The 20,053-nt window shown below is 49.2% G+C and overlaps 1 protein-coding gene across 2 annotated transcripts; it reads left to right on the forward strand.

Annotated features, from left to right (window-relative positions):
• Positions 1-634: 634 nt before the first annotated feature.
• On the forward strand, positions 635-13,850 carry Aqp7 (aquaporin 7). Of its 2 annotated transcripts, none has more exons than XM_034503508.2 (7): positions 635-933; positions 4,133-4,247; positions 11,674-11,797; positions 12,386-12,523; positions 12,773-12,891; positions 13,055-13,272; positions 13,564-13,850. In XM_034503508.2, exons 2-7 carry the CDS (start codon positions 4,152-4,154, stop codon positions 13,676-13,678), a joined length of 810 nt encoding a protein of 269 aa, XP_034359399.1. In that variant the 5' UTR covers positions 635-933; positions 4,133-4,151; the 3' UTR covers positions 13,679-13,850. The 2 variants fall into 2 exon arrangements, with proteins under 2 accessions (XP_034359399.1, XP_076791279.1); XM_076935164.1 differs by lacking the exon at positions 635-933 and adding an exon at positions 1,283-1,399.
• Positions 13,851-20,053: the final 6,203 nt, after the last annotated feature.

The following is a 20,053-nucleotide window of genomic DNA, read 5'->3' on the forward strand; positions in this document are numbered from 1 at the left end:
GCACCCACCCACCCTCATGGTTCAACACTGCAGCCCCTGCGGACATGCGCACGCCTGCCTGTTTATCCTGGCCTCACTGGACCTCTGAACCCAGAGGACCTCTTTGGCTGCAGGTGGTCTTCAGCTCCCTCCTGACCTCACCCCTGTAGTCGAGATCCCACTACCACCTTGAGCCCTGTCCCCATGCTGGTCTAGCTTGGTTTTTCTCATGGAGCCTTGGGCAGACCTTTCCTAAGAGAGGCAGTGTCCAGAAGACAGGGCCTGGAATGGGGCCCAGGAAACCAGGTCTGTCTTTTCCCCTCCTCTCCCAGATGGGGACCCCCAAGGACAGAGCCTAATTCTCCTCCTTCTCCTTCAGGTTGAGGGCTCTTTGAGGACAGACCCAGGATTGTTTTTCCAATCCTTCCCCCCTTCTGCTGATTTTTGGAAACTTTTACATCCCCGTCTACACGGTTTTCTCTATAGCCTGGATCTCGGAAGCTTCTGTGACCTTCTGCAGGCTACCTCTGGCTCTGGTCTTAGAGATAAGCCAGACACTTGGCATGTAGTACTAGCCTTTCCTATGAGACTCTGAGGCCCAGGATTCCACCTGGAACTCCACCTCTGACCTCACAAGGGGCCGCCTCAGAACCCAGGCTCTGGCAAGAGCAGAGATGCTATTTTGGGCAGTGTGTATGGACTTGGCCTAAGTGGCATGAGCCAAACCCCTGCCCTACTGACCTCTCCCCTAGAGGACTACAACAGGACTCACAGCCAACCTGGGGAGGGCCGAGAGGCTCTAAGTAAAGTCTCGAAGACTGCAGCTCTCCAGTTCAGTTGCAGCTTCAGCCTGCCACAATGATGGAGGAACAAAATCAAGACCAGCTGTGACTTTGACAGAGGGGCTGACCGAGGCTGAAAGACAGCTAAGTGAGCGAGTGAGCAGGGCTGCAGGTAGGCTGGGAACGGGGAGCCTCCTTGGGGCAAGCCCAGCAGGGATTGTTTGGGAAAGAAAGTTCATCAGGAATTGGAGTATGACTCTCTGTCCAGCTCAGCCCTGTGTGGCTCTGTGACACAGACAGATCGGGCAGATTGGCTGTAGCTTGGCTGTGGCAGGATCAGAGCTGCGGAGTGGAGCAGAGAGTGGGAGGGTGCTTTGGGCCGCTAGATCAGAAAGGCCCCGTGGAGGGAGGGGGGAAGAGCAAGTCGACTGGGCAGAAGCGGGGCAGGCAGCTCAGAGATGGGTCTGCTGCTGGCTTCTTCCCCAGAGTCCTCAGAGGCTGAGCCAGGGTGCAGGGTTTTTGTCTTGAAGGTTAGGGATATCAATTGATACTTCTTCATCCAGACAAAATTGGGTAGAGCCTGGCTGAGGGCAACTCGGGAGTTACCTTGACAGTCTGAGAGGAGGATGGGATACAGGGTAAGTTTTAGGGAGGTGGGATGGCTGACTTTGGCATTGTGTTATTCAAAGCTGGGTAGATGGCAGACTTTGGAAGGCCAAGAGGTCCAGGGTCCTGGGGTAGCATGGGGTAGAGGAAGGTGGGACTACAGGACACTTTCACAATTACTTGAGGCACAATCTTCTTCTTCTTCTTCTTCTTCTTCTTCTTCTTCTTCTTCTTCTTCTTCTTTTTTTTTTTTTTTGTTTTTTTTGTTTTTTTTGTTTTTTTTGTTTTTTTTTTGTTTTCGAGACAGGGTTTCTCTGTGTAGTCCTGGCTGTCCTGGAACTCACTTTGTAGACCAGGCTGGCCTCGAACTCAGAAATCCGCCTGCCTCTGCCTCCCAAGTGCTGGGATGGATTAAAGGCGTGCGCCACCACCGCCCGGCAGAGGCACAACCTTCTTCTTCCCTCTTCTCTCCTCCCTCCTCCCTCTTTCCACTCCTCTCTTTTCCCTTCTCCACCCAGCTTGCCTGGGTTTGGGATAGCACTGGCAAGGGCTGTCCTAATTGCTTCTCCCCTGAGAAACTGAGGTTTAATGGAAATATGGGGCCAAGTTCTGTGTCCCTCACTGAACCCTAGGTTCCTCTCTGTTTCACAGAGTTTGAAACTCAGAAAAACAATGGCTCAAACAGACCTGCTGGGGCAGTAACCATCCCTCATACCCTCAATTCTAGCCCCTTTCCTTGGCCCAGACCACCTCAGTTGCCCCCCTGTCCTATCCCCAGCCTTCCCCTCAGGGCAGCTGCTATTTTAGGCCCCTTCTTTCCCACCCATACTCAGTAGCCCATGGGGCCTAGCCCACGTATCCGTATCCGATGTCCCACAGCCGATATCAGGTTAAGGGAAGCTCTTAGGATCAAGATGAGGATACATGCCGGGCGGTGGTGGCGCACGCCCTTAATCCATCCCAGCACTTGGGAGGCAGAGGCAGGTGGATTTCTGAGTTTGAGGCCAGCCTGGTCTACAGAGTGAGTTCCAGGACAGTCAGGGCTACACAGAGAAACCCTGTCTCAAAAAACCAAAAATAAAAAATAAAAAAAAAGATGAGGATACAGGACTGGGAGCAGGTTCTGCCTGCCCTGTGTCCATGGCAACTCCCTGAGCCAAATCCATCACCTTTTGACTCTTGGGTACAGCCAGAGTCTGCACTAGTCAGGGCTCGGTTCTCTTTACCTCCTTACCCTCCACTTCAAGCCTTGTTCTCCAGGCTCTCCAGCCGGGCTGTCCTCAGGTGCTTTCTGTACGCATGCTCAGACTCCCTCAACAGTTCTTCCCTTTTCCTGAAGCTCTCTCCCCATATTTACCTACATGGCTACTCCTTCAGCCCCTCCACTCATTTCCAGTGAGGCCCCTCAGTAAGGCTTCTCAAGACTACCGTACTTCCGGCCCCACTCACTCCTTGCGCACCACAGCGGATGGATTCCTAGTTCCCTTCCTCTGGTTTCCAGATCTCTGTAGTCCTTACTGCCCCCTTAGGCAAGCATGTTTATTCCAAGGCATTGCTGAGTGCCAGGAGAGTACACTTTGCCCTCTCACTGGACTTAAAGACCCAGAGGCTCCTTCTACACTAACGACATTGCTGTCTCAGCCATGTCTCCCTTCTTGGCTTTAGACCTGCTTCGTAAGACCAGCAACTTGGACGGCAGGTGAAAATAATCTTCTCTGCACCTCCCAGCCTCTCTCTCCTTCCTGTGGTCTCAGCTCAGGCAGGGCTCCCCTTCTCCTCAGCTTCAGCCAGACGTCAAGGGTAAAGTCCTTGATGGTCCCTTTCCATCATGACTCTCCTCCAGGCACTGATACCTTAAATACCCAGACTTTGTGTCTCTCCCCACTTCCCAAAGGCCCAGCTAGCCACACCTGCCCTGTTCCTCTCCACCCGTGAGAACCCAATAATTCCCCAGATACCAGCCCTGAATCCCTTAATGGACACTGGTGCCTGAAACGCATTTTTCTTTATCTATCTATCCATCAAACAAAGCTTTTGTTGAACAAACATTTATCAAATGTCAGGCTCCTCAAGAAGCTTTGGTATCAGTCTGGTTAAGAGCAAGAAACAGATCGCCCAGTTCTCGGTTACTCAGCCAGTGATCACGCACATCTGTGGGCCTGGCACTGAGGGTACTTGGGGAAGGGAGACCGGTCTCTCCCTTTCTTCCTCCCTTATTGCTCGTTCATCCATTCACTCCTGAGCATCTCTGTGCTGGTCTGGTTGTAGAGCTTGGTGCATTTGCTGAAGAACCTAGTATTTATTTCCAGGCATCCTGTGTTCTTCATTAGAGTCTAGCATCAGATTTTTGCCAAGCCTCATGGACCGAGTTCCCCACTGTTTTTAAACCCTGGCCTGTGTCCTCAAACTCTGCAGAGAGACAGACACAACTGAGCCCCATTTCCCATCTACCCCGGACGCTGCCTCTGCCCCAAAACAGACGACACTTCCAGCCCCTGGCCTACACGCTTTGCAAAGCGACTTCCTACACCGACACCCTTCCTACCTGTTCAGTCTGGGTAGAAGAAAGAAGAGGCCTAGCTGGGTCATCTCTCCCTTCCATGTCCCTATGGCTCTTGGGTGTCTCTCTGCTGCCCTGGGCAGGAGAAGGTACACGGGGAGAGGCAACTGGGTTACCCATTAACTCAGCCGTGAGTTGAAGGGCCGATGGGCAGGAGGCAGACTTGAATCTCCTCTCTGTTTGTTGGCTTGGTCTGCTGCTTCAGGTTCACCCACAACTCCGCAATGGCCCCCGGATTGCTTGAGAACATACGGTCAGTGCTGCGGAGGAGTATGGTGCGAGAGTTCCTGGCCGAGTTCCTGAGCACCTATGTCATGATGGTGAGTGGGTGGGTGGTCTTGGGTGGGTGGGGCCAACAAGGCAGTCCTTTAGCCCCTCCCCACTGTGGACCTCAGGGTCATATCATTCCTTGTCCTACCTCTGAGCTGGGAGTTTTGGAAAAAGGAAGAGGAAAGTAGGGAGGCCTTTCTCATCAAATTTTTTTGGGGGACAGAAAAGGGCTCATGTAGGCTAGGATAGAGTGGAGTCAGGCTGGTGGGGAGGAAAACCAATACTGAGTAGAGTGAGGAGCAAGGCAGGATGGCCCCTGTCTGCAATGTCAGCACCTGGGAGACTAAGGAATGAAGCCAATTTGAGGCTAGCCTGCTATACAGAGCAAGTTCTGAGCTAGTCAGGGTTCTAGTGCGAGGAAGTGTCAAAACAAAACAAGATACAGTGACTCAATGAACCAAACAAAAAGGAAACGATGCGAGACCTGGGCTTGATGATGAGGCAGGGAGGGCAGATGGGAGTTTGGGTCCTTTCTCTTGTTGCTCCATAGCAAGTTCAAGGCCAGTGCTGTGCTACATAACGAGAGGTGGGGAGACCTTAAAGAATTGATCTGAGGGAAATGGGTAGGCTGTCGAACAGGGGCATGACGGGAAGGCTAGGTGGCTCAGTAGGTAAAGGTGCTCGGTGTGCAACTCTGATGACCAGGATCAGTCTCTGGAACTAAGGTAAGGCTGGAAGGAGAACATTACCTCCATGAAGCTGTTCTCTGACCCCACTCCATGCGCCTCCACGGGAGGGGGGCATGTGCACCCCACTCCCATCATACACACTTTTTAAGAAGTAGTAGAATGCTACAGATGTGTTTGGATTTTAGAAGGTAGCTGTGGAGAGGAGCCTGCCAATCAGGCTGTCGTTACCGGGGAGGTTGGACACTGGGGAATGATGATAAAGCCAGGGATGGACAAGAAGGCAGATGCTTGAAGAACTATTGATGCAACAGGGAGCCTTTCAAGCCACAGATGAGGGTAAGCTCTGAGGAGCTGTTTGGGAGCCCAGGGTCAGAGATGAGGCTGATGTGGGTACAGATGAGATGCTAGTGGGGGGACCCAGGAAGCAGTTAAACAGGGGGCGCTGGCGCTCAACGGAGGCTTGGGCTGGAACGAAAGAGGTAAAGTTCACTATGAGGGTGGTAATAAAAATTGTTCAGAATTAATGACGTGGGAGGGACTCTGGACATCTAGGCTTTTGTCCTAACCCTGACTGTCAACAGCTGGCTGGAGCAGGTCTCTCTGGGTCGGAGCCTGACTTTCTAGTTTCCTAGTGTGTAGAATCCCAGCTCTGAGGTTGGGAGTTGGGTCTGAGTTCTGGCTCAGCTGTATAATGTTTCATGGGCAGTCTAACAGTTCAGGGTTAGATTCGTTGTCGGCAAATGTGAACAAAAGCACCAGGCTGCAGACTTATATGAAGGAGGTCATGTATTGTATGCACAGTTATGGTTGGTTCCTTGATTATTGTTATTTGAAAATTTTATTTTTAATTTTACAAATGTGTGTGGGTATTTGTAATGCCAGAGCAGGTGTCTTGTGAGACCAGAAGAGAGGGTTGGATCTCTTGTGCGTTGTCTCATGTGGGTGCTGGGAATTAAACCCAGGTCTTCCAGAAGAGCAGCCAGTGCTTTGAGACATAGCTCCAGCCTGGATTTTAATATTTTTAATTTTAATTTCTCAGTTTTGTTGAGACAGAGTTTCACTGTATAGGCCTGGCTGTTCTGGAATTAGCTCTGTAGACCAGGCTGGCCTCAAACTCACAGAGATCCACCTGCTTCTGCTGAGATGAAAGGTGTGCACCACCACCACCTGGCTGGTTTTGAAAATTTTAGATAATTTTTAAAAATTGTGTGTGTACACATGTGTGCCTGTGTGTGTGCACATGCATACATGCATGTGTATGTGTCTGTGCACCTGTGTGTGTGTGCACATACATGTTGCTGGGGTCCTTATTATTTTGACAGGCACCCTAGCTATTCTTCTCTGCATCCCTCACTCCCATCTTCAGCTTCTTGGCTCCTGAACTGTGGGGAAAACACCCTGATCCTCCTCAACTCAGAGCAAAGTAATTCATTTATGACAAGACATTCCAGTCCTGTGAGGGCTGTTAAACCTTGGAATGTAGGAGCCTGGAGGGGAATCGAGAACTGCACACACGGCATGACACTGCCGACGTTGGCCTTTTCGTTTCCTTTTCTGGCAGCGCTGGCAATCAAACCGGAGTCTCATGTGTATGCATCTGGCGCTCCGTCACTGTCTCTAGCTACACCCTTAGTCTTCCCATTTAATGTTTTAATTCATTCTTTTCTGTGCGTGGACACAAGCTTACTGCAGTGTAAGTTGGCAGTCGAGAGGACAGCTCACAGGAGTGGGTTCTGTCCTCCTCTGTGTGGGTCTGGGGGATTGAACTCCAGGGTCAGGACTGGCAGCAAGTGCCAATCTGCGAAGTCATCTTGCCAGGTTTTTTTTTTTTTCATTTTTTTCTTTTTGGGGGGTGGTGGTGAGACAGGGTTTCTCTGTGTAGTATCCTGTCCTGGATGCACTTTGTAGACCAAGCTGGCCTGTAACTCACAGAGATCTGCTGGCTTCTGTCTCCTTAGTGCTGGGATTAAAGCTGTGTGTCACCACACCCAACATTTTTTCTTTCTTTTCTTTAAAATTTTTATCTACCTACCCTATCTATCTATCTATCTATCTATCATCTATTATCTATCTAAATCAGGATATTTCTTTTTTTGTTTTGTTTGTTTTTCTTTCTTTCTTTCTTTCTTTTTTTTTTTTTTTTTGGTTTTTTGAGACAGGGTTTCTCTGTGTAGCCCTGGCTGTCCTGGAACTCACTCTGTAGACCAGGCTGGCTCGAACTCAGAAATTCGCCTGCCTCTGCCTCCCAAGTGCTGGGATTAAAGGCATGCACCACCACTGCCCGGCAATCGGGATATTTCTATGTAGCTTCAATTAACTTCAATTTTGAACTCCTGCTCCCCCTCCTCTTGAGTGCCAGGATTAAGGATGTGTACCACCACACTAGGCTTCCTTTCTTTTATTTTGACAACTATTAAGCACCTACTGCATACCAAGTACAACCATGTCTCTTACATGCAGCACCTTCCCAAATCTTTACAATGGCCTGTAAAATAAAGACTATAAAGGGTCTCTTTATAGCCCGGACTGTCCTGAAACTCACTTTGTAGACTAAGCTGCCTTGAACTCACAGAGGTCCACCTGCCTCTGCCTCCTGCATGCTGGGCTTAAGGTGCCATCACACCTGACTTGAGATGGGTACTAGTATTACCCCCATTTTACAGATGGGGAAATGATGGGTTCTATGAGACTAAATCACCTGCCCAAGCCTAAATCGAATTAGGGCCAGGCCAATCTGTCTCGACCATTTTTCATGCCTTCTTCTGTCCCTCAGCTTAGAGATGGCAGGCTTGCTAAGATCCTGGCTGCTTGGCTCTCCTCCAGCTTGGGTAAGGAGACTTGCTTTCAGTCTCTGGGTAGTTTGAGAGCATCTGAGCTCCAGGTCCCATCTGTAGAGTGGGTGCATCAGCCTTTGCTCTGCTCAGTGTCTGGGAAGGTTTAGGAGCAGTGCCTGAGAAAAGGACTCAGTGAGGTCGGACTTCCGCGGGATGGTGTTGCTGTTATTTTCAGTTTCCAGTCCTGTGCCAAGAAGTGGGGGCTTTGTGGTTGGAGGAAGCTCAGTAAATCACTAGGGTAAAGGCTAACGGGACCTTGGGCCCTACTTACTGCAGCTGGATGAGGCCCGTTGTTCTCGGAGCTGGTTTCCTGGCTCTTGCTGGGACTTTGGTGGGCATTCACTGACCAGGGAAAGGAAGGGCTGGAGCCACCAGGGCCCTGGAGACCCAGCTGCACATGTGAACCACAGGGCAAGGACTACAAACTCAGATGCCACGGCCAGAGGAAAGGGTGTGAAGGGCTTTGGTCCCAGTCTATATAAAGGTGTTGCTGCATCTGGTCCAGCTGTCAGTTGTCAACAAAGAGAATGGAACAAAGGCCAGTGTTCCCAGATGCTGTCATTTTTCAAGAGCAGCTGAAACTCCCAAAATCAGCTATCTCAACACGAACCTAGTGCTGGATGGACCAGGGGCGGCATGCTTTGCCAGTTGGCAGACCTGGTACAAGACCACATCCTTCGAAGCCTGGTCACATGTCCATCACCATTTAACAAATGCCTTGGAATCCAGGTGTGGTGGCCCATGTATGTAATCCCAAAACTCCAGAAGCTGAGGCAGGAGGACTTTACTTGAGTGGGCTGGAGGTTGGAGCTTCTGTCTAAAGCTCCTCCATGTTTTCCTAGTCCTCTCACTTCCTGTACCTCCTGGCCTGTCAGCCTGGCCTGGCCTTCTTCCACACCCATCAGTTCCTGTCTGCTCAGGCTGCATTTTCTCTTGGACTGCAAGTCAGGCCCTCTCTGGCCTCCACTGTACCTGCCCTGGGCTCCCGCAGGGCCCAGTGAGCCCTGTTCAACTGCATTTCTCTGCTTTCAGGGATGTTTCCCCCTTCCCCCTAAAGTTATTGATTTTTTAAGTGTGTGTGTGTGTGTGTGTGTGTGTGTGTGTGTGTGTGTGTGCACCAGTGTGTATGTGCTTGTGAGTTGTGAGTTCAGGTGCCTATGGAGGCCAGAGACATTAGATTCCCATGAAGATGGGTGTGCAGTGTGTGTGCTCGCAGCCACGAGTCCTCTCTCCAGTCCTTTTTTTTCCCACAGGGTCTTACCACATCATTCAGATTAGCCTCTAATGTGGGATTACAGGCATGTGCTACCGTATCCAGCTGGCTTGCTTGTTTGTTTTTTTTTTTCATTTTTCACACGTGGTATGTGTGTGCATGGGTATGTGCATGCATGCGGAGGCCCAAGATTAATGTTGAGAATCATCAGCCTTCCATCTTCCTCATCAGACTGGGTCTCTCAGTCAAACCTGCAGCTTGCTGATGTGGCTAGTTTTTCTGGCCAGATATTTTATGTATGTGAGTACACTGTAGCTGTCTTCAGATACACCAGAAGAGGGCATCAGCTCCTGTTACAGATGGTTGTGAGCCACCATGTGGTAGCTGGGAATTGAACTCACTTCTTCCCTCTGGAAGAGCAGTCAGTGCTCTTAACCACTGAGACATCTCCCCAGCCCCGCCTGGTATGTGTTTTAACTGCTGAACGGTCTCCTTAGCTCCCTCCCCTCTTTTTTAGAGACAAGCTCTCACTGTGTCTCTAGCCCTGGCCCCGGGGTTGGCCTGGAATATGCTTTTGTGAAACACGATGCTTTGAACTGAGCGTAGACTTCTCTGTTGGGATCACAGGTGTGCATCACCATGCTAGGCCTAGTTCTGCCCAACTGTGCCCTGCCCCTGAACACTGTTTGAGCTTCTGCTCACCAGAGAAAATTATCATGGGGGCTCCCTGCAGCTCCGCACTGTTACCTGTACCTGTGCCTGTCTCCCTTAGCTAGAGCAGGTGCCCTCCCTCCCTCCAGTCACCCACAGCTAACCCAACCAGGCATTTCATCTATTTCACTCTCTTTAACCCTCTTCTCTCGTTCTCTCCCTCCCTCCTCTCTCTCTCTCTCTCTCTCTCTCTCTCTCTCTCTCTCTCTCTCTCTCTCTTTCTCTCTCTCTCTCTGTCTATGAGCCTACCAAAGTCTCTCTAAACAACACAAGACAGACTCAAACAAGCCAGCAGTCTATACACGTTTCTTCCAGTTCCTTTTATCTGGTGGGGCTGTGCTCAGTGACAGGGTGCTTTCTTTTATGAATGAGGGCCTGGATTCTACCCTTAGTGTCTCAAACAAGAAGGATCCAACAACACTGTCCCCCAAAGTCACCTTTGTTGGGCACAGTGATGTGTGCTTGAGGCAGATGGAGAAATTGAGCTTAGGCACTTGAAGCTATTCTGGGCAATAGAGTGAGACCTTGTGTCCAAAACCCAAAATGAAACCAAGAATGCATCTTTTCCTTACTAACTTTTGCCTCTCAATCTCTGGGACTCAGCCACTGCCCCCAGGGCCGAACCAAACAGCACAGCATTCAATACGTATGACTCTTGGAAGTGTCACACCCAAAAGAATGTTATTTAGACCTTTATACAGGTGAGTCAGGCTGCCAAGCAGAGCTGACTGTGCCCTTCTTGGGATGCCAACTCGTTATGGTGTTTATGACTTTTCTTTTTTTGGTTTTATATATATATATATATATATATATATATATATATATATATATAAATAAAATTTTTGTGACAGGGTTTCTCAGTGTAGCCCTGGCTCTGTAGATCAGGCTGGTCTTGGACTCAGAGATCCACCTGCCTCTGCCTCCTGAGTGTTGCATGCCACCACCACCCTGCTGTGTTCATGACATTCTTGCATTTCAATATATGCTCCAGCCAGGTCTCTGACAACCAGGAGTCCCACACAGGGTCAGCCCTGCGCCCTCCCTTGGCGTCCTCATCCCTGATGGAGTTGGTTCTAGCTCTCATGTCCACAATTCCTTCAGTTTTTTCTATCATAAACAAAGCTGTCCAAGGGAAATACAATGAGTCAGAAGTGTAATTTAATATCATGTAGTAGCCACATTAAAAAGGGTAAAAGGAACAGGTGGAACCATTTTGAATCACTGTTGTATTTAACCTATACTTTGTGTCAGCATGTCATAGATGGTAGACTACTGAAGTGGTCTTCACTTCTGATTCTAAGTCTGAAATCCGGTGCATGCTGTACGCTATGGTAGCTCTTAGTTTGTAGAAGTCACACTCAAGCATGTAACAGCTACAGCTGGTCAGTGCCTGCCATGTTGGAGGTCACATGTCTAGACTCCGATTTCCAACAGCTTGAATTCACAATTTATGATGTAGGACCAGTTATTCCAGGCAGAAGGGGTCAGCCTTCCTAAGAACACAAAAAACATTCATGTTAGCAAGGACAGGTATAAATAGATGACTTCCTAGATCCAAGCTGACTCATCATGTCTCACATCATGTGACCTTGACTTGGTCATTACTGTTTTTTCTAAGCTTCGGGTAGCCCATCTGTGGGATAGGGAAAATTATGGTTCTTTCACTTGGACTTTGAGACCCTCCCTAGGCAAGCCTATAGCATGAGACGCTGGGGCTGGGGATTCACAGCAGCTGTCCCTTCCTTGAAGCCCTGCTCCGACCCCACACTTCAGGTGGATCTGGATTGTCTCATAGACCCAGCCTCCGGCTGTGCGATCTCACACCTGGATCTTTTTATCCCCATCACTTGCCAGTCCCTGACTCAGATCTTAGAGGCCTTACTAGGGGGCCAAGGAGGACAGTTTATAAAGAAGAGGCTCTGGAGAGACAGGATGAGGCAAGGTCTTTATGAGCGATGTTGGGGAGGCCCCGGGATGAGACGTGGGGGTGGGTGATGAGCGTTGTGCTGATGGTGGCCATTCCTCACAGGTGTTTGGCCTTGGTTCCGTGGCTCACATGGTTCTAGGAGAAAAGCTTGGCAGCTATCTCGGTGTCAACTTTGGCTTCGGCTTTGGAGTGGCCATGGGAATCCATGTAGCAGGCGGCATCTCTGGTGAGTGAGCCCACATCTAGCCTCACAGGCCAGGCCAGATCTTCCCAGTGGGTTGATCCTGCCTCCTTCAGCCCCTTCCCTGGCACAGCTGGAGAGTCACCTTTAGGTGATTCAGAGGGAGTAGAACCTTTGTGACATCTTGGCCTCTGCCCATGTCTTCCCCGACTCTTCATGGACCCTTTGACTCACTGTCTTTTTCTTTTTTTTTCTTTTTTTCTTTTTTCTTTTTTGGTTTTTCGAGACAGGGTTTCTCTGTGTAGTCCTGGCTGTCCTGGAACTCCCTCTGTAGACCAGGCTGGCCTTGAACTCAGAAATCCGCCTGCCTCTGCCTCCCAAGTGCTGGGATTAAAGGCGTGGGCCACCACTGCCTCTCACCATCTTTACTAGCTGGGTTATCTAAGGCAAAGGATTAAGCTTCTCTCCCTATACTTGTCTTATGGCAGAAGTGAAGATGGAGACACTGTGTGTGGTCCTTTAAGGGTTAAAGAGCTCCTGTCACAGGGAACACCCCATACTCCTATTCACTGTTGCAATTGCTGCCATTCTGTTGCTTGTTTTTTTACTTTTTATCCCCCACCGCACCCACAGGGGCCCACATGAATGCCGCAGTGACTTTCACCAATTGTGCACTAGGCCGAATGTCCTGGAAGAAGTTCCCTGTATATGTGCTGGGGCAATTCCTGGGCTCCTTCTTGGCTGCAGCTACCACCTACTTAATTTTCTATGGTGAGTATTCTTCCTGGATTGTCTACCTCCTTCTTTTTCTGAAGCATGGCTGCATTCCATCTTGGTATCCTTTTCTGGAAGAAAAAGAAAAAAAGAAAAAAAAAAAAAGAAGCAAGCAAGCAAACAAAACCACCCTCAAACCCCCCAAACCCTAGCAGAGTAAAGCCGTTGAAATATTCCCAGTCACGTATGCTACAACCTCCTTTCTGGGAACCCCAGTGGGGATTAGCTCAATCTTTGTCTCCACAGGTGCCATTAACCACTTTGCAGGCGGAAACCTGCTGGTGACAGGTTCCAAGTCAACTGCAAACATTTTTGCCACCTATCTTCCCGAACACATGACGCTGTGGAGGGGCTTCCTGGATGAGGTCAGTGACCAGGGTATTCCCAGCTGAAGTCCCTCATGAGAGAGAGAGCAGAAGAATTCTGCATGGGATTGTACCAAGACATGTCTCTGCCACTGCAGATTTGGGGTCCTGCTGAGCACCTGTGACTTGTTTCTAGTGGGTTACTCTGGCATTTACTCCCCAGGTATTCGTGACTGGTATGCTCCAGCTGTGTCTTTTCGCCATCACGGACAAGAACAACAGTCCAGCACTTCAAGGGACCGAGCCCCTCGTGATTGGTGTCCTTGTTGCTGTTCTTGGGATTTCCCTAGGCATGAACTCAGGATATGCGATCAACCCATCCCGGGACCTGCCTCCCCGGTTCTTCACTTTCATTGCTGGCTGGGGCAAACAAGTGTTCAGGTACAATGCCTGCCAGACTTCATTCCCGTCAGCCTTAGGGGGGGGGTGGTCCCTGCTTGCAGAGGTGTGAACTGTTAGGGTGCACACAAGAGTCTCCAGGGTGGTCTGGAAGGAGGAGGGGCCCAAAGGTCTTCAGAAGCAGATCCTGGTATTGGACAGTCAACTGTGTCCCTGGATCGGGCTAAGGACGAGAGTCCCTTAGGATACATGGTCTCCCTGTGTTGGTCTGAGCTGGATACAAGTGGTATCTAGGTCATCAATGTCCTCAGCAGGTCTCCTTTTTGTCTGCAGAGCCGGGAACAACTGGTGGTGGGTGCCAGTGGTGGCACCCCTTCTGGGAGCCTACATAGGTGGCATTGTATACCTGGGCTTAATTCACCCTGACCTACCACAGGATTCTCAGTGACTGGAGAATTAAACAGCAGGAGACCAGAAGATAACTGCATCACCCAAGGATCCCCACATCTCTTCTACCTCAGCTTCTGCACCCATAAGTGGTTATGTGCCTCTAGAGCACTTCTGAGTAGAGCTTATCTGTGACCACACCCTACTGCAATAAAGCACACCTCATACCAGTGGCCCCCTCTCCTTGGGACTTTCAGCAGCTGGACCCCCTCCTAGGTTATTCTGGGAGCTCCAGAGTTATTCCAGCCTGGTACTTGTTATGTAGAGCAGGCTGGCCTTGAACTTGTGGTGCTCTTCCTGCCTCTTTCTCCTCCTGAGTGTTGGGGATACAGGCATTCACCACCCTGCCTGGCATATTCCAAGGTTATTCTGGGCTCTTTCCTTAATACTAGAGCATAGGGTCAAAAGACTCTATCTCTTTCCAGCTCTAGGAGGTGGGTGCCGCAGGGGAATGTCTCCTTGGGGGCTCAGGGTGAGTGACATAAAGGGCATCCGACAGACTGGCTAACTTTCATGCATCAGTACATGTGTTGGGGGAACAGTGAGAGAAAGACCAGAGGTAGCTGATGGGGGACCAGATTTGAAGAATCTTTGATGGTTTTCTGGGATGGGAGTACAGGATCTCCTGGCTTCTCCCTTCTTCTAGTTTTGAGCCAGAGAAGGCAAGGCCAAGAGTTTACATCAGAATTTCTCAACCTTTCTTGTTTGTTTGTTTGTTTGTTAATACCTTCCTCAGTGGCCTTTTAGGTCTCCACCCCTGTTTTCCTTAAAACAGGGTATTATGTAGCCCAGGCTAGCCTTGACTGGAACTCTATGTAACCAAGTCTAACCATGAACTCTTGATCCTTTGGCCTCCAAAGGATCAGGTTCTGGGATTACAGGTGTGTGCCGCATTCCCAGTTTATATGTGGTGCTGGGGATCCATCCTAGGGCCTTGTGTATTCTAGGTAATATGTATAACTAACTTAAATCCCCAGCTCCCAGGTTTCAATTTTTTCTTAATTAAAAATTTTAATACCACACATATACTGTGTGTCTGTGTGTCTTCCATCTGTGATACATATGTATGTATACATATGTATATATTTCTTCTTTTCTTTTTCTTTCTTTTCTTCCTCCTGCTTCCCCTCCTCCTTTGACAGGCTCTCACCATGACTCTGGCTGACCTGGAACTCTGCTATGTAGATCAGGCTAGCCTGAGACTCGCATAGATACATCTGCCTCTGCCTTCTGAGTGCTGGGATTAAAGGCCTGTACCACAGTACTTGTTTAAACCCCATTTCCAGAATCAGTTTTTATTTTCTTAGTATTGTTTGGTACGGAGTGAAAACTTTTAAGGGGTTGGCCTCTGATTTTCATCTTCCTGCTCAGAGGAATTGATTCCAGAGGTGGGAAGGAGGAAGCAAGCAGGTGAATCTTTCAAACAGGTTAAGAGACATGAAAAAACCTTGTGAGCTAGAGGGAAGGCTCGGGAGGCCCAACTGTCGGTGCCATCAGTCCAGATTCAGAAGAAAGCATCCATCTTTCCTGTTACTATCTCCAGCTGCTGAGCCCTTACTGTGTGCAGGCCCTAGGAATGCATGATGGGAGAGGCCGGGCCTTTGCATCTGAGGACTGCAGTGTGTGTGTGTGTGTTGTGTGTGTGTGTTGTGTTGTGTGTGTGTCTTGTGTGTGTCTGTGTTGTGTGTGTCTGTGTGTCTGCATGTGTGCCCATGTGTGCTTGTGTGTGTGTGTGCATGTATGCACATGTGCATTCGTGTGCGCGCGCGCGCACGCGCGCGCGCGTGTGTGTGTGTGTGTGTGTGTGTGTGTGTGTGTGTGTGTGTGTGTATGTGTTGGGGGGAGGGGATAGATCCTTGCAGGGAAGGAGCTAAGCAACGGAGAGGGATGCCCCAGGGTTCTGGGATCAGAGGGAAAATCACAAATAGGTTTGCCAGTCGGGTCAGAGATTGATTTCCAGAAGTGCAGACAGAGCAGTGTGGTATAAGGTGTCCTTTACTTGAGCTGAGAGCCACACTTTATAGTCTGAGAGGACAAGGGACAGGGAAGGTTGGGCTTCCTTCTGAAAATGGTGGGGTGGGGGACATGGAAAGATTTTTAAAAGTGTACCTGAAATACAGAGTGCAGGATACTGGCACTGGGACAGATGGGCCTATAGTGAGGCAGTATGCTCAGAAGAGCCAGGAGAGTGCCTAGTGGGTCAGCACGGTGGACCTGCAGCTCTGTAGATCAATCCCTATGCAAGACCATGGGCAGAACAACACTGTGCAGGTGCAACAAGCAGTGCAGGGGCTGGACCTAGGGCTCAGCTGGGAGACTGCATGTTGTGCATGTGTGAAGCCTGGATTAGATCCCTGCCACATCATAGAAGTGAGTGTGGGGGCTGGAGAGATGGCTCGGCGGTTAGGAGCACTGACTGCTCTTCCAGAGGTCCTGAGTTCAATTCCCAGCAACCACAGGGTGGCTCACAACCATCTGTAATGGGATCTGATGCCTCCTTCTGGTGTGTCTGAAGACAGCAACAGTATACTCATATGCATAAAGTAAATAATTCTTTAAAAAAAAAAGAAGTAAATGTGGTGTGTACACCTGTACCCTCAGCACTCAGGGAGCTCAGGCAGGAGGATTGCCATGAGCTTGAGGCCATGGGTTACACAGTGAGTTCTCAGACAAGCCGGGGCTACAGAGTGAGACTGAAAACAACAAAGCCATACAGTACAGTTGAAACTCAATATACTCAATATACTCTCAGGATATTCACATGTATGTGGTAACACTTTCAAAAGGAGAGATTGCTCTAGGGATATGTTCAGGCACAGGGGTCATATAGATTTTAATGATTCTCTAGTTAAGTTTATGAATTTGTTATATGTTTTTGATAATGTATTGTAATATCACTCATACATGTATATATCATTTATTTAAAAATAGAAAAAGCCTGAATTGGGCATAGTAATTCATACTTGACATACTGAAAGTTCAAGACCAGCCTGGGCAACTTTTTAAGAACAAAAGTAAGATAGATATCAGAATATATATATATATATATATATATATATATATATATATATATATACATATATAAAATAAAATGGTGGGGTGAGATGGTTCAGCAGGGAGGGGAGCTTGCCACCAAGCCTGCCAAGCCTGGGTTTGATGCCTTGGTATGTGCGTGTGCTCGCGCACACACACACACACATGCGCGTGCACACACAGAGATATGTTTAGGTGGCAGAGTGTTTACCTAGCATGAGACTCTAGGTTCAATTCCCAGTACCACAAAAGAAATAAACGGAAATCTGTAAGGAAGAAGTAATCACAACATGGACTACAGGAAGGCTGACAGCAAGGAGCCCACTGGGATCACCAGAATCGAGGAAGAGAAGAGAGAGGTTTGAATGTATCTGGGGTCCCATGCTGGGAGACTGAGACCAGCACAGGAGGATGAAAGCCAAGTGACCCAGAGCTAGAGGTGACCAGGGAAGTACTGGCAGCTACGAATCTCCAGCCTATAGTACAGTGGCCTCTTCTCTTGACCCTGGGCTAGCTCCAACCCCTCCCTCAGGCTCTTGTGAACCAGAGGAACACATGAGGGGTTTGTACAGGTTCCGGGGATGAGGTCTTACCTGCCTTTGTTTATTGATTCTTCCCCCATCCACTCCATGTAGGTGTCTTTACCTGCTAAGCCGTCACACTGGAAATAAGCTTTTTGTTTGTTATTTTGAGACTCAGTCTCTTTTTGTACCCCAGGCTGGTCTCTAACTGTTAACACTCCTGCTGGGACCCCAGGCCTGTGGTACCATGACTGGCTCCCACAACACCGTGCGGTTTCTGGTCTCACTGTCAGGTGCCTCGACCCTATCCACAGATCAGTCCTTTCCATTCTCAGTTGATACTGGTTGAAAACCTACGCCGGGGGGCAGACACCCGCCAAGCTTCAGGGCTGGAGACACAAGGAAGACCTCGCTCTCTCGGAGTTTATATTCATGTACAATCCATGGTGTGTGAGAGACAAAGAACGAAGTGGGAAGGTGCAGGGATGACGGGGGAGCCATGTGGATCCTTAGGGGGAGAGCCTGCCAGGCTGAAGGTGAAGCCTGTGACTGGAGGAGTCACTGCGCTGTGGTTCAAGGATGGTAAAGGGTGGGAAGAAGGCGAGGTCAGAGAAGTTAGACCTGGGAGTCTGAGGCCAGGCCCGGAGGATAATGGAGGACAAGTGTTGGAAAGAGTTAATGGCTTCTCTGGAGGAGAAAGCCAGGTCTCAGTGCAGGAAGAAAGGAAGTGGCCAGGATGGGTGGAGTGGGAGACACAGCGCCTATGGGGCCTTGGGCTTTTGGCTTTGTTCATAATACATTCCTCTCTCATTCTTCCTGTCCCAAAACACACTGGCTGTGGGCCCCACCTGACCTTGGGCCTTGTTTCCCATCTAGACATTAAGACTTGGATCTGTTGCCATTCAGTGGCCTCCCAGATGACTTTTCCAGACCTGTGTTATGACCTCTCTCTTCATCCTGCCCCCCTCTCCAGTTGTGCTGCTGCAAAGGGGCATAAAAGTCAGGCAGGGACAGCTAGTCCCATGACAGGCCCCTCTCAGACTCTGGAGAGGGTTTGGGCCTCAGCCTGGTGGTCCAGCTTTGGAAAGAGTCCCTTATTTCTTGTTTGGCCTCTCCTCCCACTCTCTCTAGGTCTTGCTAGGGAACACTCTGGTCTGGATGGTTTTATCCACCTTCAGATGGAGTCTCACAGCCTGGGAAGAGGTAGGAAAAGTCACCTCATGCTGATGTCCTTTCTGTGAGGAGGCTGTGGCCACCCCATTGGTGTGCCCTTTAACTCCCTACCCATATCTGCACTGACCTTGTAGTAGAAGGGGTAAATCCTAGAGAGACTCCAGTCATCCCATATAATAAGGAGCATATTGAAAGACTTAAAAGCACAGGAAGTCACTAGCCTGGATCTGAGTCCCTGTTCTGCTGTCACTAGCTGTATGACCTGAAGTAAGAGGGAAAAAGCTCCCACCTCACATTGCCAGTGCTGTGAAGACAGGGCCTATGCCTGGCATATGGGTCTTTGTGCTTGCTGCATTTACTGCACTCTTATTCAGTCCTTTTGCATTCAAAGAAACTAAGGGCCATGTGTCTTGGCACCCAAAGGTATATGACTTCAGCTAGCTTTGGGCTTTAAATTATCAAATATATTATGTAACAAGAATGTAAATACTATGCAGGAACAATTAAATGACAATAACACACACACACACACACACACACACACACACACACACACACATGTGGGGAGCCAAAAGAAGGCGGCTATCATCCTTGCAGCCATCTTGAGCCATATACCCTGACCAGAGACTTGATTGCATTAGCCTACAACAGCTGAGCACACTCTGATAACATCTTGCTTTAGATACCCAGGATTTTCCCTTGGGTGTGTAAGACTTAAAGGTGTGTGACTTAAGGGCATGACTTAGAGATCAGATTTAGAGACAAGACCTAAGGGCATGATTAAAGGTGTGACTTGAAGGCGTGGTTTAGAAGTAAGACATATAAAAGGCGAGAGGCAGACAGAAGAAATGAGGGTGGTACAATTAGGAGTACAACTTGGAGAACAATTTGGAGTAACAGAAAATCAGACACTTCAGAGAGTACAACTTGAAACTAAGAATTAGGTTAGAGAGAACAACTTGGAGTTAGTTATTAGACATTAGGCACTTGACATTTGGAAGAAGAAATTTGGAACTTGGAGGCACTAGGGACTAGGAACTAGGGACTAGGAACTCAAGACTTGGGACTTGGAGAGAAGAAGAGAGACTGAAGAATAAAAGGGATTGAGTCACACTGTCTGGTCTCCATTCCTCGAGTCTGTCCTCTCTCTCTTGCTGAACCCTGACCTGCAGACCGGAGCTGCTTGGGGCAGTGCGGGCTAACAAGTCAGTCCCCAAGGCTTTTGGCAGTGCAGGTTCAAACACTGACAGAACGGTCCGAGACATTTTGGCCCCCAAGCGTGGGCTAGAGCAATTCTCAACATTTGGCGGCCAACGTGGGGCAGAGTGGTCCGAAACATTTTTGACGCTCAAGCGTGGGGTACCTCGGGCTGCAACACACACACACACACACACACACACACATACATACATACACACAAACCTCTCATGCCCTCACACACAAACAAGCTAGGCATAGCTGCACAGAGCTTATATATAGTCCCAGCTATTCAAGAGACTGAATCAGGAGGATTGCTTAAGTCCAGGAGTTTGAAGGCAGTAGGGCAACATAGAAACACATGTTTCAAAACAAAACAGCAAACTCCCTCCTTATATTAAAAAGCCCAGTGTTTCAAGCATGGATACTTCTGAAGCCCTGGCAGGTTGATG

Source organism: Arvicanthis niloticus, chromosome 5 (genome assembly GCF_011762505.2).
Source record: "Arvicanthis niloticus isolate mArvNil1 chromosome 5, mArvNil1.pat.X, whole genome shotgun sequence".
NCBI classification, from domain to species: domain Eukaryota; kingdom Metazoa; phylum Chordata; class Mammalia; order Rodentia; family Muridae; genus Arvicanthis; species Arvicanthis niloticus.